The 23,616-nt window shown below is 42.9% G+C and overlaps 3 protein-coding genes across 7 annotated transcripts in view; 2 read left to right on the top strand and 1 right to left on the bottom strand.

Moving 5' to 3' along the window:
• LOC134848911 (protein SET-like) overlaps positions 1-23,616 on the top strand; it is a 229,324-nt gene that overhangs the window by 197,891 nt on the left and 7,817 nt on the right. For 4 of the 5 annotated variants that reach the window (XM_063866463.1, XM_063866465.1, XM_063866464.1 and 1 more), the window contains exons 2-3: positions 20,920-21,003; positions 21,140-21,279. In XM_063866463.1, the coding sequence (XP_063722533.1) occupies positions 20,931-21,003; positions 21,140-21,279 (213 nt within the window). In that variant the 5' untranslated portion in view covers positions 20,920-20,930. Of the gene's footprint in view, positions 1-20,900; positions 21,004-21,139; positions 21,280-23,616 lie in introns of all 5 variants that reach the window. The other variant, XM_063866461.1, reaches the window with a different exon arrangement.
• Positions 1-23,616, top strand: part of LOC134848909 (beta-catenin-like protein 1) — a 183,865-nt gene that overhangs the window by 118,299 nt on the left and 41,950 nt on the right. The gene's annotated exons all lie outside the window — the stretch shown is intronic.
• Positions 4,798-7,529, bottom strand: LOC134848689 (uncharacterized). Its single transcript, XM_063866205.1, has 2 exons — positions 7,031-7,529; positions 4,798-6,857 (listed from the first exon to the last, which is right to left on the bottom strand). Exons 1-2 carry the CDS (start codon positions 7,527-7,529, stop codon positions 4,798-4,800), a joined length of 2,559 nt encoding a protein of 852 aa, XP_063722275.1.

Raw genomic sequence — 23,616 nt, forward strand, 5'->3', positions numbered from 1 at the left:
CTAATGAGTCCGTCACGTCGTCCAATACGGTCTTGTCTACGACAAAATCTTCACCGTACGGGATGTATTTCTTGTTATTCCTTTCACTCTTGCACTGTCGCGTCTCCATGGTCGAGGAAAAGTCGGGTTGTCAACTTCAGTCTGCTCTGGGTCGTTCCACTCCTCCACGGCATAAGGTAGGGTTTCGTCATCGACCTCTACTCGCTCAGTTAATTTTAAGTCCAATGGCAAATCACAGTCATTCACCACCTCATTCCCGTCGTTCTTGTCGCGTGTACCCCTCTCATTCACTTCACGAGCGGTATCCACTGTCAATAGTCTTCCTCATGCATGTCAGCCGGGACGAACCAGTCTTCCGATGAGGCATTGTGCGGTCCTCGTACTGAGCAGCGCATTCTGAGCTCAATCGATAGAAACGACCACCTCGGTGCACTTCAGTTATTTGAAATGGACCATGCCATTCCTCAGCCACTTTTTAGTTCCCTTTGGGGAACCACCCCAGGAAGACCCAGACATGCTTTGGCGTCTGCTCTCCTTTTATCCAATCCTCTCTCCTGCCTAATTTGGGCCTGCTGCGGTACAACTCATTCAATTTTTGTTGCCTTTTGATGACGTCACGTACGTCTGCGGTGCTGTTTTTTCCCTCGTGTTCAGGATAAAATAATGTTATCGAGAGAGATTTATCGTGGCCTGTCACGTACGTCTGCGGTGCTGTTATTTCCTTCGTGTTCAGGATAAAATAATGTTATCGGGAGAGATTTATCGTGGCCTGTTTATCATGTGTGCGCTGATTCCCGTTGTTGAGTGTTCAGTGTTTTGTACGCGCCCATCACCTGCGGCATGTGCTTATCCCAGTCGTCCATGCATCGTGAGCAATAAACCCTTAGCATGGAGAACAGTGTGCAATTTTGGCTCTCGAAAGACCATTCGTCTGCGGTTGATAAGTCGTCGAGTGGGCCTGCGCTACTTGCGACCTCATGGTCAATTCCCGACGAATGCTTTGCCATTGTTAGACTGGAACTTGATCGGGCACCCGTGTCTGGCGATCCAGACATTTATCAAATGATCACATGTTTCCTCCGCTAATGCCATCATTCAGTATACTGCCACTACGTTCTTTGTGAAACAACCGATCATTACCAGCATTTGGTTAAAGCCCGTGGCCGTCATACAGATTTTCTGATGATCGATTTGTACCATTATATTGAGTCCCGGCGATTCTATCGATTGCAGGAGAAATCTCAGCTTCCTGGGGTCCTATGCTTCTTGACATGAGAGTTATGCAGAAATCCGTTTTTCACAGGCCTTCTTCAAGCCAGGCCATTCATAACGCTTCTGTATCTGCTTATACACTTTTTCCACGCTTTGATTACCCATCTGGCCATGTGAGCCAAACAATAGCTCAGTTTGATACAGCTGTGGTATGATTATTGAATTAAACTTGTAAACGTCTTTGTCTTCTTCTTTGTGCTAGCAGGCGACGATCCCGTCTTTCTTCAAGTACAACAAATCTCTTCTCATCATATAAAGTTGCTTCAGGATCTTGTAGTTGTTTTCTTCTAGGTCACCTTTGTCGGGCACTCCGTTTTCTATCGATCTCTTTAAGTTGCTTGTCATTCTATCATTTTGCTGAGCCCTTAAAAGATCCGACAGTGGCTACCTGGCTTTCAAATATGTCTTCATCGCATTTGGTTGTTTGCTGAATATTTCCGGAGCATGGGCATTATTTTAACTTTCTTCGTGCCACCTCTTGCCCCAAGTGTTCGAGAATGGTACGAACGGCCGTAGTATGCGGAAATATTCTAGCCTGACGCTTCGACACTGCTATCAACTCAAATTCGTTTGCGGCATGATCGATTACAGTGCCTTCCTCCTCGGAGGTATGTCTGTCTGGGTCTTGATGCATCTCTGTATCCAACCCGCGCAGTTTCCATTGCACTAGTACGAAAAGAATCGCTATCTCTGACGCGTTCGAATTGGAGGTTGTTTAAGACACGTTCGCCCAGGGTTGAGACTTGGAACTGTCACTCGAACTGATGGAGTCTGTACAGTCGCCTTCAGACTTACTCTTCAGGTTCCTAGACTCCCCAGACAAAATTCTATCACTCGGTCGTCGTGGCAATGACTCCCCGCACAAATTATTCCGGCCTGGCATGATGAAGCCCGACACCCTTGACCTTTCCGCGTCTTGATCAGTTTCCTTAGTTGACGCTCCGGACAATGTCTCATCTCCGGATGAACAGTCCGAGCACGGATTGTACTCCTCTTCTGAATCAACGAACTGAACCCTCCTTGCCATACTGGATTGCAGTTCGACACTGACCACCTCAGTGGTCTGAGTGCTGGTCAGTTGTTGAAGTTCAGTGTATGATGATCTCAACAGGAAATCCTTCGGTATCGAATGGACCAGATGCTTTACTATTTATTGGCAATCCCGTTCAACATCTCGACTCCGGATCGCTACCGGTCTTGTCTCTATCTTTTCTGTGATGGTCTCCGCATGGTTTGCATCATTTCATATCCTGCCTTTCAACTTATCTGTCAAGTAGTTTGCGGAGCTTCCGCGTGACGTCCGGTGCAATGCTCACCATTTCGTTTAGCAGCGCTAATCTATTGATGCCTAACCTGGTAAGTTCTTGTTGTATCAGGTTGGAGCGCGCTAACAAGTCCAACGGAACCGGTTCATCCCTTGCCAATACCTTTATCTCCTCAGCTCTCTCAGCAGGAATTTTGGGGTGTCCTGGTATGGGATGCCCTGATTGTAAAGCCATTTGGTGAGTGGCAGCTTTTTATAGGTGTCTTTATTCGAAAAGAAAAAACCAACCTTAATCTCTACAAGGTTAGCTTGTTTCTCTTCCAGTCGCTCAAAAAACTCCGTAATTTTACTGAGGCTGTCGGCATTTTGGTGTTTGTCACGGTTTTAGGTGCTCTTTACTCATGTCGTAGCCATCCACGCGTACAACGCAGCGACCCATGTAGCTTTGATCCTTCGAATAAGTTTTCAGCCATGTGAGAGCTCAATTGTCTACGCGCAATTTAAGAGAAGCGCTCCCTAATAGGCTCTATATTTTTCCACGAAAATAATTACTGCGAACATCTCCGCCTTTGGTGCGACGTATTTCATCTCAGTATCGCTTAGAACTTACCCATAAGCTAAGGGTCGGAGAACAGTCCTCCCCTGCCATTCTTGTTCCTTATGGAGTATGCCCGGGCAGCGGCCACTAATGCATCCGTCTCCAACTTGAACAACCTTTTCTCAGTCGGCATGCCGAGGACCGGAGCCTCGAAAAACTCTCGTTTGATGTTCTCAAAAGGGACTTGAGCCTCATCAGTCCAGCTGAAATCCTTGCGCTTGTTCCGCATCAATTTCTGCATTGTTGGGTATATGTTGTCGGTAAATTTAGCGAAGCCGAGAAGGCTCAACATATGTATATCGGTCTTATTGAGTCCCTCAGGATGTCACACTTGGACGGTCTACATTTCAAGCCAGCCCGTTTGATGAAGGTAAAGACTTCGTCTAGCCTCTCTATGTGATCTTGTAGGGTTCGTGTTGGCAGTCCCAGCTCACACAAAAAGCCTATTTTTTGCCGTTCCTGTTTCCTGTAGGGCGCTTGCAAGAATGCAGAGGCTAGATCTAACGTCGTGAAGAATTTAATGTCTCCCAACTTCGAGGGATTTTCATCGATGCGAGAGATCGGTATGCATCTTTTATCGTTACTGCAATCAGAATAGCAATAAAACCTAAGTGGCTCCCTTTCTTCTTAGCCATGACCACGCCGCAGGCCTACGTGGATTTTGATGGTTCAACAAAGTCATATTCTATTAACTCTAACTCTCAATTTCTTTCCGACATGCCTCTGACTTGTCTGGGTTCATTCTCCTATCTCCTTACCTGTGAGATACCGAGCCCTCCTCAATCTCAATCTCATGTTCCAAGAAAATCCCACAACCTATGTCAGCTTTGTGTTTTGATTCAACACTTCTCTGAGGGAGTCCAGTTCCTTATCCGATGTTTTGCCTTTCAGAGGCTCTATCTCAGATAAGACTGCTTTATTTGCTGCTAATTCTGTGTTTGTCGGCCTCTCAGAGAAATGTATGTATGTAGACTTTCACCCTCCTGGTTCAAGGGGTATGTCCTCTCCCCTGACCATGGACGTGGTGCATATCCTTAGGTGCCTTGCTAAGTTTGACGCGGATTTCCTCTCGTTACATCTCGGACATATAGTCCATTTCTGTTTGTATACGCGGGGTTGATGGTGTTGTTCATTTGCTTCTTGTTCTGGTACCCGTTTTCCCTTGCAGTTCTGTCTTTTGTGGCATGCCATGTTTCGGGCCTGTAGGGTTCTGTCGCATCTGCCACATGTCTTGGTTCCATCTTCGTTGTTCGTGTCTCCCTCGCATGTCTTCTTGTGGTTTTTTCCGAGTTTTCAGATTTGAAGATAGCTCCGCATTTGTTGCATGCCAAAGTCACCCTCGCCTCTTTGTGCATCCTTTTGATATGGATTCTCAGGCCGCCCTGTTTTTTGAAATCCCTTTCACATATCTCACACGTGTTCGATGTTGCTTGGGGTGTATAGGAGATTCTTTCTGTCGTTTCACCGTTTTGTCTTTTCGCATTTGACTTTTCCCATTTATGCAGGTGCTCCATTCGTGCTCTCACCCCTCGCCTCCATCCGTTTGTGTCCTGAGTCAGTTTGTCTATCTCTTTCACATCCATTCTCGCTTCTCTGTCGAGCTTCCGCCAGTAGAGTAGTGTTTTGTCTTTTTTTCCCGGACGTTTTTTCCCAGCTGCTTTAGTCAATCTTTTTTTTTGTCCATTCTCATTACATGGCCTATTCGTTTTAGAGTTCTTCCTTCAACTTTCCATCGGATCGTCTTGATGTTCAGTTGGTTTCTGATGTCCTGCATAATCACTCCTTTTTCTTGCATTTCAATTAATGGCGGCTTCGACTTTGAGCTCCAGACGTGCCTATAGCACCGGTCAATGAAACTTTGCAAAGACTGTAACTCCGAGTTTTTCCATGTCCTTACGTTGGCGTCAAACAATAAGCCGCTTTCTACGCAGCATTGGACAACTCTAGCCTGGATTCTTTTCGGCAGCCTGCTCTTTGTCAGCCGGCGCTTGACCTTTGCCCATAGTCCTCCTGCTCGTCTTTTTCTGTTCTTAATGTCTTGTTTCGCCCCGATCCACACTCCTAGCATTCTGATGCCACCTGCTCCGTCCTTTCCGAATTTTAGTTTCTCTTCTTTTTCTTCGTTGTTTTTCTCCTCAAAGTTCTTCATAACTTCTTTTATTGTTGCTGTTACAGACTCTATTTCTTCCTTCTCGCCGATGGGGGTGGTGTCGTCTGCGAACAAGGACAATGATATTTGTGCGGTTTGCGTTTCAGTGTTGTGCGTTTCTACCATGTTTTTTCCTGGGAAGTGGTTTTCCGGCATCCACGTCCACGCTATCCTGACGTTTGTACCTTTCTCCTCGGTTCCGTCTAGTCTGGCTTTCTCAGCTTGCCGCATTACCACTTGGTGGTATTTGTTAAACAATGAAGGCGAAGATGGGCAACCTTCTCTTAACCCTCTTTCGGGGGTCCATTCTTCGCTGTCGCCCTCTTTGCCCTTTATACTATAGGTTGTGGCTTCATGCAAATCCATCAGTGTGTCCAGAAACGGGCCTTCCATCGCGTAGCGCCTAAAGATTGCCCAGAGGACCGGTTTGCTGACCCGCGGATAAGCTTTTGTTAGGTCTATAAGTCTGGCTTCTCGGTCTGTGTTGACTTCTACTGAGATTCCGGCTCTTATCCTCCGTCTCCTGAGATCTTCCACGTCCTCTCTTATCCTTATGAAGATCAAGCTTGCGTCTGCCGTGGACCTGCCTGGTCGAAACCCGCTTTGGTTTTCGTCCAATATCTGGAGTTCTTCGCTCCATGTTCTCAGGTGGTTTGCGATCCTTCTTGCTAGAATTCTACTAGCCATTGAGAGCAGGCACACAACTCGCAAATTGTTGGCGTCATTGATGTTCCCTGTTTTGTGCAACAGTACTATTTGGCCTTTCTTAAGAGACTCTTCCCACAGGTCTGCTCTGGTCGTGAACATTCTCATCACCAGGTGGATGACTTTCTCCCTCCATTTCCAGTATGCGTTGCGAATGTATACCATGCGGACCCCGTCCTTGCCTGGCGCCGATTCTCTCATCTCATCCAGTGCTTCCATGATTTCTTTCTCGGACGGAAGGGTGTTCAGCTTCTGGTTGGCTGTTATGAACTTGACGTCTTTGCTTTCATCTGGCATCTGTTTGACTGTGTTCATCAAAGTACCCGGGTCGTTCTCATTTCGGTCCTTCGATACGTTGCTGAAGTGGGCCTTGAATTCGTCAGTAGAGATAGTGGTGCCTGTCTGGTGTTTCTGTGATCTTGTTCCCAGTTTCCTTAAAGTTTTGTACATGGTACCCATGTCCCCTTTCTCCGCTGCGTTTTTGCACTCGATGATGATTTCGTCCCACCATTGTCTTTCTAGTTGTCGTAGGCGTTTCTTCATCTTCTTGCGTGCGGCTACCAGTCTTCCTCTTGATGCCGTTAGGGCATCGGCAAGCATGCCATGTGATTCTCCAAGTGTTTGGCTGATCAGCTCGTTTCTGCGCATTACTTCTGTTGAGATTTCCGTGTGTAGGCTTCTCAGTTCTTCTTCGTATCCCACTGTCCACGGGTTGGCTATCTTTCGTTTCTTTGTGCCACATACTTCCTCCGCTGTCTCTGTGAGCTTCCGCGATATGGAGTCCCAGTCATTCTTTTTGTTGAGTTTTCCTCCGTCTTCTTGCGGTATGCTTCCGCCATTTCTTTGTTTCTCATGCGTTCCCAGTCTATCTGCGGTGTTCTTTTCTTTTCTATACTGGGTCGCTGCTTTTTTTGTTCTCGCCATATGTCAATCCAGACGGGTTTGTGGTCCGATAATGCCATGTCCTGCGCCGTGGCTACCCTACGGACCATTTGGTGGCGGTCGGATGCTCTCATTAAGAAACCGTCGAGCTCGTACCAACGTCTGTGCATCTGGTTGAACCATGTTCCTCGGGAGCGTATTGGGAAGTAGGAGTTGACATGTTGTAGCTGGTGTTCTTCGCACCAATCCAGTAGACTTTCTCCAGCTTCATTTGTCTCTGTCTTTAGGCCGTACTTCCCACTTATGCCCTGTCTTTGACTCCCTCTTCCAACTTGCGCGTTCCAATCGCCTCCCAGTATGGGTACACTCTCTTTTGGAGTTCGTGCAAGCTCATTTTCCAAATCTTTCCTGAACTTTTCAATTTCCTCAGGTCCCTTACTCCACAGGGGCTGATAGGTCGCGATGAGGCGGAGCCTGCCGATCTGCACCGCTGTGACCCGCTCGGAGAAACTTTTCTGTTGTCCGCTGGCTATCCAATCTTCCAGTAAATCGCCTAACAGGAGAACTCCACATTTCTGTGAGTGTATGACTACTGCCTGGTTTGGTTTGTCTCCTAGCCATATTATCCCCTCCTGTTCCGATCGTATTTCGGAAATCATTACCGCCTTCCACTATTGCTGTCTTGCATGTTCTACTGCTCTTCTAAGGCGGCTGCGATTTTGATCTCTATGGAGATGCCTTGTAGGTTCCACGTCACTATTCTCCTTGTTTTTTGGGGTTTGTGTTTGGTGCGTTCGGCTCTTCGGTTTTCTTGTATTGTCTTTTTTTGCCTTCTGCGCGTTTCCTTGTGATCTTCTGTCGGGTGTCTTCGCTTCCCCCTGCGGACTCTGTGAGATCTCTCTGCTCTAACTGGGACCTCAGAGCTCGGGGGAAAGTTTCCTCAGGTGTCCCAGGAACTATTGTTCCCGTCGTTTTACTGGGTTCCCTGCACTTTCTACACTCGAAAGCGTAGCGTTCCTTTCCTGCGATCTGTCGAATTTGGCCACGTGTCATTTCGCTGCATACCTGGTGTATCCATTCTATACACCATGTGCATTTGATGCTGCATCCACTGACTCTCTTTTGACATATCCCACATTCGTACGGTCCTGGGTTTTCCTCCACGTCTCCAGCCATTACTATTAGCCGGGCCAGGTGGGCTGGTTTACCTGGTCCGGCAGAGAAAAACCCGGTTTTTGTTCGGCACCTTTGATCCGCACCTTCCCTGGTCTGGGGAGGCCAAAGCCTTTGATTGTTGTGAGAGGTGAAAGGGTCGGCTGGGCCTTTTCCACTCCGTTGGCATTCGGGAGGTTGCTTCGGATTCCGTTTCCAGTTTCCATAAGTTCCTTTTTCAGGTGCCCCTGTGTGAATCTTTGCCGCACAGAATGAATCGTGCGTCCCCACTTGCTCCAGGGGGAGGAGTCCACACCAGCAAGCCTCTCAGAGAAATTCGAGCAACTAGAAAGCCATCGTCTGTGTCCATTTTCATAGAAAACACTTTCTTAAAAAACTTCATTTCATTACTCTCTTCAATGTGTTTTTTTTGTTGCGATGTAAAGGACACTCAGTCCCGTTAAACCTCTCCAAGTTTTCCATACTTTGGTTTTTGTGTTCAGAGGCAACGCCGCACAGCCAAGCTTCTTTCCACGTAGTGTTGCCTTTGTGTTCATCTGCACAGTCACACATGATCCGCTAGTGAGAAATTCCTTTCTAAAAAAGCTGAGCTCTTACTCTGGGTTGAGTTGGGAATCAGACCTACTTGTCTTTTGCTACTAAGTTCATTCAAATTCCTCATTCTAAACGTTGCCACTACAGCTTGATTTGGTCTTTTCGATCTAGAAAAATCGGCATCTTTGCTAGATTTATCAAGATCTTAATAATATAATTTTTTTCATACTTCCTCGCTGGGTACATGATTCGAATCAACCCGTCGCTGAGGTCGATTGTGACGTCAAAGTTCTGCGCAAAGTTGCGTCCTAAGATGAACTGGTCGGACTCGTCCAATTTCTCGACAACTAGAAAGCTCCTCCAGAGATGCCTTCCTCCCAGTTGCAGCTAGATGATGGATGTCCTTCCCGCCACGTAAACTGCACCCTGGCTCCAAATCTGACCTATCAATACCCATGTCGGTCCAGGTATGCCGCTGGATCAGCTTCGCAGCCAATAAGGACTGCACTCTGCTCAAGCATGGCACTGTGTTCAATTCGTCGTACTTTGAGCTCCTCTTTTCAGATGTAAATCCGGCCTACTTGATCACTTGCATTCGTCACATGAGCCTTCGTGTAGATGTTTGCCCCATCGACATTAGTCAGATTTGGGTATGGGTCATAGACCTCCATATAATGTCCGTCCACCCCCATCAATCTCGGTCCACCTGTTGTGAGTAATGCCTTCACAGCTCTGGAGTCCAACTTAGAATTTTTTTTCCGCGAATAATCTGCGTAGTTGTCCAGCTGTACCAGGGTAACTTCAGACGACTCACTCAAATCTTTCGCAACCCGATGACCAGCAACCGATATGAATGACTCTATCTTGCTTCGTTCTATAGCCATTCCAAAGCTCTTTACCGAGATGGCATTCAATTTCCATCCTCGACTTTTAGGTTTCTCATTGTCTTTCGCTTTCACGGTCTCTCGCTTTCACGCTTTCCCGAGGTATCCAGTTTTTCGCACAACTCCGTATTTTCCAGTTCAGTCCCCACTCATAGTTCAACTTCTTTCGTAGCTAACTCTTGTTGAACCTTCTGTAATGTGGTCCGAGTCGCTAGGTCATAATGCATCTTAAGCGTTATAGCTGGACGGCCTCTAGATTCGAGGTAATCGCGCCATCTGGCAGGTCGTCACCTTCTTGGATGTGAGGTTGCCTTGTGACACCTGTTTCATCCGCGACGCAGCTTTGTTCATTAGGCGTGCTCGACTAGTTTTTACTCCGGAAAGCGCCTCCTAATGGCGGGAGTGTTTCGCGTCTGCTACTGCATCCCATGAATGAGTCTGATCTAAAGTGGCCTTCTAGATAGCAAAAAAAACATCTTATTCATATTTCAGTTTAAGCCCTCTCTCAAAGATCATGGTCTTCATCCGTTGCATCTAAGTCGTCAAGTAAGCAGCCGATTGCCTTCATGCTGTGTTTGTAAGTGGAATAAGCTGACACGCGATGGTCCAGCGAACTGCCTTTTGTCCATGTCATCACGAGGTTGATGCCAGCCGGAATTCGTGCCGGTATATATTCCACTATAATTGCCGTAATTTTCGTGGCGATTCTGAGCTGTGGGCTTTATGAGCAGATATTGGCACGATTTCATGAATAAATCATCGGGCGTAGGCACAGAGTCCGCTGACAAGGTAAAATGGTTGAGCAAAAAGGGGTTTTCAGATCCTCACTTCTTAACCCATCATGAATTTCGAGGCTATGTCTAAGTTCTTTTATGGGATTCTCTCACCAGGGTTACTCCTCCTTCGCAGCAGCTCGAGGTCATCGAAAAATTGTCAATAGATCATCATCCTTCAGCGCTTCATTTCAAAATTCACCATCACCTGATAACCCTACACACCCGAGCCAAAACGAATCAGCAAAATATCAAAGATCTTACGAGCACGTTCTCGCTCATTTGTTCTTTATGCCATAACACAGTTCAGGGCCGTGCCTTCCAGATTGCTCGTCAGTGCGCTAAATTCTTGCTTCTTTGAGAGGTTTTTTTCTTCAAGTGCAACTTCATCACCTCTATCCAGTTATCAATGCGGCCATCTGACTCATCCTTGTACGACTTCGGTTTCTTGAATGTTCTTCGTGATCTTTTTCCTCTCTCGGTAGATTTCGAGAATTTAGTGATGAACGTCTCAAGGGTCCTCTTAAGTGGCTCAAACATTGTTGCATACATCGTAGTGTCATTTCAAGATGGTGGTCAAGTCTGGAACCAATCTGACGTGAGGCACTGTGGGCAAACAAGTCCCCGATAATGCTTCCACCTCTAGCGGGATTGGATCCGTCCAACCTGGCCTCGATGGAGCTGCACTGCGTCTCTCCCTTTGGTTAGAATCAAAACTTGTTCTCGATCTCGAGATGCCTCAGTATGTCTGGAGGCTCTCAACCCGTCAATTGGACGACGCGAATTATCCCTCGGATTTGATTGATTTTCTCGGTTGTTGCTGCTTGAAAGCTCATCAAGCTTCGGCATCATGAGATCAGCCTTAGCGTCCAATCTACTCTCCAAGGTACTCATCGTTTGAGCATAGGTGGTGTCAGGATCGTTCATCAGGTGCTCTAACTCTCGTGTCATTCTGCGGTCTTTTTCTTCAGATTCCTTGGTGGCCTGAGCTAAACTCTCCACAAGGCGCTGATCGGTGATCCGAGCCGGCTGGACTTGATCACATTTGGCCTGTTATTTTGCGTCTGCTAGCTCTACTCTTAGCCTCTCATAGCCCTGTTGAGCCCTCGCTTCTACGCGGTTGATTCTTTTTGTCATATCTTTCCGTAGTTCACCAAGATCTGTCATCACTTCGGCAAACGTGCCTCTCACATCACTGGCCGAGCTCAACCCTGTGGTCAGATCTAGAGACGACGACGCTAACTGAGGTTGCATCCTAGTGCTCCATGATGCTCCGCCTCTCTGCGTGTCCATCAACGTTCACATCGTTATTCCATTCGACACCGGTCTTGATGGTGAAGTGGACATAACTTTCTTGTTCTTCACCTGCTTCGAGCTAGGAGTGAAATCCGTGTCCGAATGCATGAATCCCAGATGGTCAAAGCCAGAGGATAGTCCATCAGATTCGAGCGAAGTCAAGCGTTCATCTTACAACGTCTTGAAACTCTTTTTGCTTTCGACTTGATTGTTTTTCCCTTGGACTTATGCTCAACAACGACGCGTTCTTACTCTGCTTGGCCAGAGAGGATTGTTCCTTTGTCCGACTATCGCTCTCGGTCTCCAATCTAGACGTCCTCTTGAACAACAATTCCTCTACAGCATTAGTCTCAGAACGCTCTGGGGTCTTCCAAGATGCTTCAACTTTTTCCTGCTCAAAGTCGTCGGTCGGCAGATTTTTCTAGATCGTCATGATGGTGTCGGTGGGGTCGGAATAACGTTTATTCCTCTTCCTCGAAGATTTCGGGTGGTGTCATGTTTGCCGTCCCGGCCACAACGCTCCGCCCTTGATCACAATCTAGATTCGTTTCGCTTCTTAGTTTCATTCCGCTCACTAAAAGATCACCGCAATCCTCACTCCTTGCCTCACTATTAGGAACTTCGGCGGCACTACTGGCAGAAGATTGGCTGCGCGGCGAATTGAAGACCCACATTCTTCTTTCCGTGCTAAGCTTGGGAATCCTAGTCGCTTCTCCTAAGTAGTCTTCCCGTCCATATTTTGTAATAAATGAGGTTACAAAAAAACTGACGGTAGTGCACAAGTTCCAAAAAAAATTATGCGTGCCTATGTACTCAATTCTTTCAAAAATAAAACTAATTTATGATCTCATACAAACTCTATGAACGAATCATTTGAGAATAAACATTGGGTTTGCCCAGTATTGAGTTATTTTTAATTTCGCTCAAATACTCAGCTTACAATATTTTGCAAAAATCAGCTAGATACAATAATCAACACACGAAACAACATTAACAACAAGATAGCAACAGAAGACCACGATCTCTCGTAGCAGTATCAAATTAAAGCTATAGATGTATCAAATCACTGCCTGATTTAAAAATAAACAAATCTTTGTAAAAAAGCATTGATAGCTTCAATAAGGACACAATAGAACCTATTCTTATAGAAAAAGACTTCCCTCAATTGGAACACTCCAAATGAACGAAGTACAGGACACTATTTTCTCAAGTGAGTGTCTCATTGCTCCTGCACTCACTGAGGTACTCCTCTATGTGTGATACTACTGCCTGAGCTTTCCTCTGATTTAGAATCTGATTTAGAACCTCTGATTTATAATCTAAGCAACATCTCCCCCACACTCGAACAGTTCCAATTGCACAGTTTTTCTCTTCTCAAATGATTGCTTCTTTACTATTGCACTCACTGAGGTACTCTTTTATGTGTTCTCGGATTGCCCAAGCCTTCCTACTAAGGGGCTCAAGGCAACCACACTATCAATAAGTTGATCGAAAAAAAAATTGTTTGGTTACTTAAGATGAACCCGATCGAGAATCCAAAGTTGATCGCGAATCTCCGGTTCGTCTGGTGTAACTACATCTAACACACACACCCTTCTATTTCAATTTTGTAGTCTTCCTTTCAATGACCTTCTATTTAATTTTTAAAGTGTACTTAATGAATCTGGATTGCTTCAGAGGTTCCCTCTGAATTTCCTAAAGGAGGGTTACTAAGAGTCTTAGTACACTCCAGAGGGTTACCTCAGAGGGATCCCTGAAACTTCCAAGTTTTCACTTTTTTTCCTCAAAGAAGCCTCTGGCTAGTGTCAAAATGAATCACAACAGGCTAAATTTACTCTGGGGGGTTACTCGAACCGTTTCGGAGGGTTCCGCAAAACCTTTTACTAAGGAGGGTTATTAAGGGGCTTAATTGACTCCGGAGAGTTACTTCGGATGGTTCCCCAAGAATCGCAAAACCAAGTGTTTTTGCCGCGGAAAAGTCTGCGATCGCGGCCTAAGGTACTTTCATCAAGGTTAGTTGAACGGGTCAACCTACGTTGTAGGATGATGAGGGAGTCTAAATAAACTTTCTGTTGCTCGGAGGGTTTCCTAAAATTTGGACCCTCCAAACTGATAAAATCTAAACGATTTCATTTTTCCGATACTTGCAACCTAAATACGGTTGGGGACCAGAAAAAGAGATAAAAATGTCGACCTATGGTGTTCCGATCTGTTTGTAAGTTTTTGAGAATTTAACGATAACGCGTTTACTAAACTGGCCTTTTTTCACTTCCTATATAGGTTCGCAGAGACTTTTTTTGGCAATTCTTGCTGAAAGCGTTCAAAAATACTCAAACATGCGCAGTACTCCTGTAGAGTACTGGAATTTTGCAAAAATGGACCGAAAATGGGATAGAAACAACTGTCAAAAACTATCAAATTTGGACCCCGATTCCTTCCTTTTCCGATCTTTAAGTCTCTATCGCATCACTATCCACTGAATCTCTCGGAGGGTTACTTAAAAACTGTTCTAAAAATTGAGCTCGTTTTCCTAGCAAGCTCGAGCGCAAAATTTTTTATCGCGTTACCTCAAAAAACTCAAAATTTCTCTCCTCAAAACATTTTGACAAAGTTTAGAAAATTACAAAAAAAGTTTATCAAAAAAATTTGTTTTCGACAACTTCCACTGAGTTTTTTTTACTCGGTTTCTTTTCGTTAGGGGGTCGAACTACGTAGTAGCTCACTGTGCAGAAGTTTTATGTTTCTCGGAAAAAAAAATTCCGAGAAATATTCAAAATTTTGGGGTTTTCATTTTGGTCCAAAATTGGTAGTTTTCGACAATGTTAGGGTGTTTTCGGGTCTAAATCGGAGAAAACTAATATATAATACGGGTTGTAACCTATTATTAGTCGTTAATCGATTTTACTATTCCCTGTTCTACACCAAAAACAGGAATTAAGACCCTTGACTCGGAAGTTCGCAATCGATGGAGGGTAAAATTGGACCGAAACTAATTGTTTCCTCGAAAACCTAAGTTTGTTGTATTGAAAATGTACCCAAGAAATACTAAAACTGTGCGAACTATATTCAACAGTTTTGTGAATGTTGTCTCTGTTGACCCCTGCTGCTTCTGGAACACTTCTGTCAGCTTGCTACTCCACCCTCCAGTCACCGGCAAAATTATCATTAACGTGCTTAAATACTCAAACAACACTCAAGGTAGGGTACCTAACCAACAACCAACACTCTTGATATTTCAATTAGAAATGATATAAATCATTCTGAAACAACCACAAATAGGAAAGTTGGATCATATCTTGTTCGCAAATAATAATTAAAGTATCGTTTTCTGTTTTTTTTTTTGTTTTTGGTCTTTTTGGGTTTTTTTTTACTGTATTTTTTGTACTTTTTCAGTTTTAAAGTCAATTCGTTTTGGGTTTTTTCTTGGTTATACACAATTTTTGTTTGATTTTACGCTTCCTTTTTACTTATTTTTGGTCCCAGAGCTTTGGGATAAGTGGGATCTAGAATTCCCACCTAACCCTCCGACCTCCGGAGTTTTCGGTCTTCACTAAGTTAAAAAGCTAAATCGTACTAGTCGGAGAGTCCGAACCTTCCCTCTAGTACAAGGGAAGGGAACCTTCCCTCTAGTTCGGGCGTATGCAGGACAATAAGGCCTTTATCTCGTGCATACGCCCGAAGCGGAGGGTTTGTCGCTGAAGCGTTTGCTGATCGTGATGTTCTATTGCTTTTAGCAGGCTCACTCAGGAGCGCCATTAAAATGTCTATGTAACATTCGCCCAGTTATTACTCACAGTTATTCCTACTCGCTTTTAATCGTCTTGACTTAGTCAGTGGTTTTTCTGGTCTGTCAAGATTTAGTACTATGTTATCATTTTTCCGTCATCAGCTAAACGAATTTTGATCAATTTTCCTTTATTTGAAAAAAATAACTTCATAACTGGGTCTCGGATCCCCAGACAACGTGATTACCACTTAACACACCGCTAGAAATCCATAATTAAAAATTATTTTATTGACAGTTATATACTAAATCCATTAGAGATGGATTGACTTTTTCCTCGAATCTAACTGCTCAGGCTTTGAAAAATTTAATTAAAGTTGGAGTAACTTAAATATGTTCAAGGCATAACAGCAGCTAAAGTAAATTGTTATTCTCCTATAAAAATCTGCCAGCACCGGGCCTTCAATTCCCCACTCTCCCGGAGATTACAACGTTATCTTTCTGATTTCGTTGAACGGGAGGGATGGATCCGTTCCAAATGTTCACTGGACCTTCCTTTCATACGATCTTCTTTCGATAAGCACCTTACCGAGTCTTGCTATCACGATAAGGGGTTTCGTTTCTTTTTTTTCCGACTAATTCTTGTCTTGGAATTCGGTTATTCTCCGGTTATTGTGTTTTTTTCATCTATTCGGTCAAAATGGCCGTTTTTTGTATTTCTTAGAGAGGTTCCAATCTATTTAGGACCAATCCGACGCCTCTGGGCCGTCGCGGCTTTATTTTGAAGAATCACTGGAAAATCAATTAGAATCCGAAGTTTCGTTCTAGTCAAATGGTTCGTAGCAATATCAGTGATTTGTAAGCCAAGTTATAGAACCGTACTAATAGTGCTGATAATTCGAGACCTCTCAGAGATTTGTCCCAATAGACATGAGTTACAACGTAATAAAGGGTCACCTTTAATCGATAAACGTTAAAAGCTGACTTGATATTACCTAGAACAACTACACCTTGACTACAACTGATGTTTCATACTTTTGAAATTTAACTATTGATATTTTTCATGTTTTCATACTTGCATTATTGTCTTTTCACAAGACTTGAATTTACACTTTTTTCTCTAGAAAGTTTCCAATTTCACCATAATTTAGGTAATAATGCCTTTAACGTTCCTTATGGCGTGCTTCGGAAGGTCGACCGTGCCAAACCGGGGGAATGGCGCACGTATTATCATCAAACCCGGCAATAATGGTTACTGTATTAAGGCGCTTTGGTGTGTATTGTAAAACTGTTTCATACAGATCTTGGAGTGTGGCGCCGCGGTAGGAGTGAGTTGTAGATTTTACTAAAGCTGGTTTGATATACTTTGTCCTTGATGTGCCAATTACAAGCTTCTGTGAGAAGTCAGGGATGCGACTTGCCTGGATTCGGGGCATACACCTGAAACACAGACAGCGAAAGCATCGGAGATTCTCTTAAGTAAAAAGATGGGGGGTGGTAGGGCAATGAATCACAAAAGAATTTAATTTAAATACGAGAGTTTAAAAAAAATGTAACATTTGACCGGAAATACATATCGACGGAAAATAAAGCTGGGTTCTAAAACGACTGGCTAGCGTCTAAACACAGCTCTTTGTGCTTTTCACCGTCTCTGCCAAAGCCAGTTATTTTTGGTGGTCTTTCTAACATCGGGTCGACAAAAACGTTACCGTTTCCGGCTTCGGTCAAAACACTCAAATTACCCTAATTATATGCAAGAATAGTGAGCTCATGACTAGGTCTCAATATCGCCAGACTACGAGGTCACTCCTAAAAACAGGGCTACTAGTATTTATTATATTACTGTTGTTTTTTATCAACTGTCACCAACGTGTTAAATTTTTGAGAGTTTGTCGAGAAAACGACATTATACCTGATTTTTTGAGGTTCAGGGTACCGGAAAATGGGGTGTTTTCGAACCAAGCGGTACACAGTTTTCAGAAAAAAGTTCTAAGAACGGAGATAAACAAGGCAAGGACAGATGAGAAAAACGTTGAAGTCAAACTAGAAAGGGCGAGAGGCGCAGTACAGAGTGGTGTAGATGAGAAGTTTTGGCCTTCGGTAATTAAATATTTAAGTCTTAGGGGACAAAGACAAACAGCAACAGTCAAAGACACCCATCAGAAGAAGCTAATGAAACTATCAGAAAGGCAAGACCGACCTCTAGGGAAGCAAGGTGAGGGTTCGGTAAGAGCTCTTGATGATGTTGAATTACCAAATTGGGTACAACAATTGTTGGCATTAGGGCCAAAGCATCCCGTCAGGGATAAATTTAATGAGACGCACTTTCTCGCCGACATTGACATCTTTCTATCGGATCTCAAAAATCGTAAAGTCCCCGGGGAGGCCCTTTGTGAGATCGAAGCTGTGGCAAAAGCCTATGCTAAAAGGGTGAAGCAAACACCATCTGACAAAGGCGTTGAGAAGGCCCGAAAGTATCTGAAGAGTAATGGATTAGTTGCGGTACCGTATGACAAAGGCTTGGGTTTTTAGGTAATGAGAAAGGACACCTACGAGAACAAGTTGTCGGATACATTAGATTCAAATCAATTCAGCAAAAGTAAAGGAACAAGTGATGCGATTGTTTTGAAGATAGAAAGAGACATCAATAAGGAGTTGTTGGCTATGAGGAAAAAAGATGAAATAAGTGAGAGTCTCTACACAAGGATGAGGTCTACTGGGGGGCAGCCCGCCAGGCTTTATGGGTTGGCGAAAGTGCATAAAGTGAATACCCCCATTAAGACCGGTCCTCTCCTTGCCTGGTAGCTCTTATTATAACTTGAACAAGGTTCTTGCAAAATTTTTTGAGAAAATTGAGGGCGCAAACATCGAAACCAACTCACTAGATGCGAGAGAAATCTTAGAGAGCACTAATCTTGAGCCCAATGAAAACTTGATATCTCTAGATGTGAAGAGTTTGTACACAAATGTTCCACTGAAAGAAGCGATAGACAGAGCTCTGAGAAAACTGTATGAGCAAGGAAAACCATGAAGAGACTGTTGAACATGGCAGTTAGTCAAGTCCATTTCAAGTGCAATGAAACATGGTACGTTCAGAAAGATGGTTTGGCAATGGGGGCATCTCTTGCCGTTATTTTAGCAAATCTTTGGCTGAAGCAGTACGAAACTGCACTATCGAGGGATATTCCCGAAATGTTTTTGCCCGAGAAAGATCTTCACGGAATATGTCCCGAGTGCAATAAGAAAGTCACGTACAGGTCAAAAGGTGTAGAATGTGAATGCTGTTTGAACTGGTATCACGTAAAATGCGGTGATATATCAGATGATGAGTATCGAAATATAAGTGAAACCGTCTGGTACTGCAGAAAATGCATCGCAATAAGAGAGAAAACAAGTCAGGGCAACAAGCTAAATTATTTCTCCGTTACGTTGATGATATAGTGAGAACAGTGAAGGGTGATCCCGAAAAATTGCTACGGGCTGCAAACTTACTACATCCAAATATACAGTTCACAATAGATACACAAACGGAACTTTGGCATTTTTGGATTTACAAATTAGTATTCACAAAAGCAGGAAAATTAGCTGTGGATGGTATCAAAAACTAACAGATACAGGTACCATACTAAATTTTAGAAGCTGCGCCCCCCTTCAGTACAAGAGAAGTGTGATTGAAGGAACTGTTCACCGGGTTTTCCGCAGTACCTCAACATGGGAAGAATATGATAAAGCCATGAAAATCAACCGTGAGCAGTGGTTGGATAACCAATATCCGGAAAGTTGGTCGACGCGGGTTGCATCCCATGCCCTTGAAAAAATCATCAGCGAGGGCAAAAACAAAAAGAATATGGCTTAGAAAAAGAAGCCCTGTGATTATAGCAGTGATTCACCACCCATCTTGATGGTCCAATATAGGGGGAATCACAGTAAGACATTAGCAAAAAAAGTGCGCGATATCACCAATGCGCTGATAATATTCACGAAGAGGAAATTGAAAACTTGTATGCCCTCTCTAAAATCCTCCTTTTCCAGTGAAATGAAATCAAAAGTGGTGTACAGACTTGAATGTTGTGGGTGCAAATCCATCTATGTTGGCCAGACGGTCCGTCATCTCACCACAAGGATTGAGGAACACCGAAAAGAGGATACCCCAGTTGGACAGCATATAAGGCAGTGTGGTAGTGAGAGTGGTAAGTCTGAGTTTAATTGGAAAATAATCGACCAGGCGTCCAGCAGCATCAAGTTACTTACATTAGAGGCGCTGCACATTAGGAAGGAGAGACCGGCAATTAACACGCGCGACGAGTTTAGAAGTAGGGAGCTGACACTAAGGCTATAGTTCCAGAATCGAAAAATTCTGGCTAAAACAACAAAATTTTGAAACAACTTACATTTTAGCATTAAAAACGAAAATGTGAAAATAAAAATGAAGAAAACTCTCAGAAATTTGTGACAAAATGTTTTAAAATGTTACATAATAGTTGTTACATAATTTCAGTGATATTTGTAAAGTTTTGATCGGTTGAATTTTCAAAATTTTGAAGTAATGATGTGTGTGACACTTTTTATGATCTTTGATCATTTTGTACAGATAGTTTAGAATTTTTAAAACCTGAAGATGCACAAAATGTGCGAAAACGTTTGTTTGAAATTACAATTTTAACGCATTCTCAAACTATTGTTTTTGCTCAGTAGATAAAAGTCATCATCTCCATCGAAGATGGATCAACCCTTTCCCTCACATAGCTTCTCATTCTCTGAAATTGAATCTGGATGTTAATTAAATTCAACTCAGGGCATGACCAGGAAGCTAAAAGTTTATATAAAACAGTTTGAGTTCTGGGCCCGAGACCCCTCCGGATTCTGGAATCCGGGAAAATAACATCCTCATTTCTTTTAGGAAGGCTGTACACGTCGTCCCAATACCCTTCTTCGTTCGTGCGAATTGCTCGGTAACGATTGTAGCGGCACAATCGTTACCACTCGGAGCGGTTTCTGACAATTTCCAGTTATAACTTCAATCTGTAGTTTTTTTCACGTAGTTTTTTTTACTGCAACTATTGTTGCTCTGTTTTTCTTCCGTTTCCGTTCCCAAAATGAACTTTTTAACATTTCTGAAAAATGTGACGTCACAATTCGAATTTTTTAAAATTTTTATGCCAGTCAATGCGAACCCTTCCCGATTTGTCTAATCGTTCAAATAACGTCACTAATCTGTTAAAACCATAAATCTTCCAGGTTAGCTGCTCTTTTTCTGCTCCATTAAAATTCGAATGTGAAACTGCATTTTCGTACATTCTGTCGAATGTCGCAAAAACGACAATGCAATAGGTGGGAACGGTACAACCTGTGGTGTTGTTGAAGGGTAGTTCAACCTGCTCACTCCTTCTTGCGTGTAGATACGCCAGGGAAGCTTCACTCGCCTACGACTGGAACGGCGAGATTTGGTAAGATAATCAGAAGAGAAATGCCCATCGCGCATTTGATATGAAAACACACCAGCGATAAATTTGAACCAAGAAAAATGTATTTTACAATTTTATCACAAAAATTAGGCTTTAATTCTCTCCTAATGGTTTTCTCTCTGATTGGCTGGATTCCCAGCCATCCGGCCTTTTTTACTTTCCTTCACTTAAAATTTATCACAGATTACTTTGATAACGCCATAGAATCGTAATGGGTGACGCTAAAGCGACGTCAAATGGAAAGAGCGAGTTTCAAAAGCAGGCGGATATGCAGCTAGCAATTGGTACGTATTATTATACATGGTCGAGTTTCTTAAAGGAAACCGATCTGTTAAAGGAAATAAGGGAGCATATTGATTAGTCTTTTTGAATAGCTTTTTGATTAGTCACTTTTGAATAGTCTTTTTTTGCTTTGGTTAGAAAACATTGATGCGACACAGAATGCACTTGAAGGACTGAACGATCAATCAAGTGAAGAAATTTTGAAGATCGAGTCGAAGTACAACAAACAACGCGATCCTTTGTACAGGAAGCGAGCAGAATGTTTTCTCCGGATACCTGTAAGTTACAGTCAGTTTGTTCTAAAAAATATGCAAAATAAAGTCATTTATTCAAAAATTTTTCATGCACGTTTTTTACCCATCCACTTTTTTTAACGAAACTAGCTAATAGAAGTGCTCATTTGTTGGCAAATTTCCTTCATAGCGTTGGCAGTTTAATAGCATTTATTCCCTCACCATATCGAGGGACTAGTGATCTGGCTAGATTTCTGACGAAAAGAAAAAAATCCAAGAAAATATTCGCATCGCAGAAAAAATTCGATATTTTTATCTATTGTTGGCATGGCTCTGCTCCACCTCTGGGTACCGCGAACATGCTGGGCCAAAATGCGAAGATTTTGAAATTGAAGAAAGAGCAGTTAAAAGCCAAATTAACTGACAAGGAAATATATACTCTCGATTTAGCCTCGGAGAAAGGCTCATCGAGCTGGCTCAATGCACTCCCACTGAAACGTTACAACTTTAACCTGACCAAATCTGAATTCAGAGATGGTATATCACTCAGATACGGATGGGTATCCTAAGAATATGCCAATGGTATTTGCATGCGGCGAGCAGTTCTCAATCGCACATAAACTTCACTCTCCAAAAGGAGACTACATCATCACTAGGCACAACGAGATACGAGACACATTTGCAAAATTATTAGACGACCTATGTTATGATGTTGAAATTGAGCCCAATCCTCAGCCGTTACAAGGCGAGTCCTTCGATAAAAAAAAGTCAACGATTACTGAAGATGAGGCAAGATTAGACATCAAAGCAATCTCTCTATGGGAGTCCAGATTTAAGAAGACATATTTTGAAGTTCAAATATTCAATCCCCTTGCAAAAAGTTGTCCATAATATAAAAGACTCATATAGTTATCATGAAAATCTGAAAAACTCAAATATGAACAAAGAATCATAGAAGTCAAGAATGCCGCCTTCAACCCGTTAATGCTTGCATGCACTGGTGGAACTGGACCTTCTGCCACCAAAGTTATCGAAAGCATTGTCTCTTAATCAAGTGCCAAGAGAGAAGACTGCTACGCAGATGCAACCCACACCTTCATCGGAACCAACATTAGTTTTGCACTCCTAAAAAGTACAATTTTATGTATCAGAGGATCGAATTCCCTAAAATCAAACTTCAAACTCTTATACAATTGGCTCATCAATAAGTACAGTGGTCGAGGAGCGGTGACTGTTGACGCAGGCTATCCTCACGTCAAGTGAACATGTGGCTGAAATTCACAATATCTTTTAACCCAACCCCCCGCGTCATCCGATATAATTATGTTTCTATGCATAAGTTTTTAAATCGCGTTGAAGCACATCTCTTGTTTTGCAGATTTATATCTATTATATATTTAAATGCGGGCTTCACTATCTCGCCATGTTTAAGCTTTTTCAACGTATTATTTTTGCATGTTTAAGCTATATCGTATATTGCAATGGTTAAGTTTTTTTTTCGATATTCCTATTTGATTTTAGTGGTTACTTTACCGAGTTTAAATTAAGCAGCCCAATATCGAATTAGGGGTGGCGAACTTGGCCTCCAATTTTGAATGCCCGATCATTTTAGTTAAAGAGATAAGACGATTTTGAGATTTTTTCAAAATTTTTCAGAGATTTCAAATAAAATAATTACAAAACTTGAAGTTGCCAACCCTTTAGTTGGGTGCTGTCAGAATACTCTAAGGAGTTACAAATCTTGCCTCCAAATATGACAGTTCAAGTTCTTGTGGTTTTCGAGATATGACGTTTTTTGTGATTTTTTCAAAAAATTTTCAGAAAACTTAGATGATTTTTTTTTTCGCAAAATCTGAAATTCCCAACCCTTTAGTTGGGCCCTGTCAGAGTATTCTCAAAGATTGCGAAACTTGACTCCAAATATGATTGCTCAGTTCTTTGTAGTTATCGAGATATGACGTTTTTTTGCGATTTTTTCAAAAATTTCCAGAAACTTAAGTTATTATTAGTTTTTAAAAATCTGAAATTCCCAACCCTGTAGTTAGCTTTTGTCAGGGTACTCTCAAAGATTGCGCACCTTGCCTCCAAATATGATTGCTCAGTTCTTTGTAGTTTTCGAGATATGACGTTTTCTGTGATTTTTTCAATAATTTTCAGGAAACTTCAGAAAATTTAAACTAATAATTTTTCAAATTTTGAAATTTCCAACATTATAGTTCGGTGTTGTCAGGGTACTCTAAAGAGTTGCAAATCTTGCCACATGCGACTGCTAAACGCGACTGCTCAAATGCTTTTAGTTTCCGTGATTTGATGTTTTTTGATTTTTTCAATGTTTCTCGAAGAACTTATCTACAAAGAAATTCAAAAAATTTGGAAACACTA

This window comes from Symsagittifera roscoffensis, chromosome 6, assembly GCF_963678635.1.
Source record: "Symsagittifera roscoffensis chromosome 6, txSymRosc1.1, whole genome shotgun sequence".
Taxonomy (NCBI): Eukaryota; Metazoa; Xenacoelomorpha; order Acoela; family Convolutidae; genus Symsagittifera; species Symsagittifera roscoffensis.

What these genes read in the sequence shown, in the direction of transcription:
- LOC134848689 (XM_063866205.1), bottom strand. Translation starts at nt 7,529, where the DNA reads ATGATTTCCGAAATACGATCGGAACAGGAGGGGATAATATGGCTAGGA. An exon ending in GTTCAACCAGATGCACAGAC is followed by an intron (nt 6,858 to 7,030) that starts GTTGGTACGAGC and finishes AGAACACCGCAG; the next exon opens with ATAGACTGGGAACGCATGAG.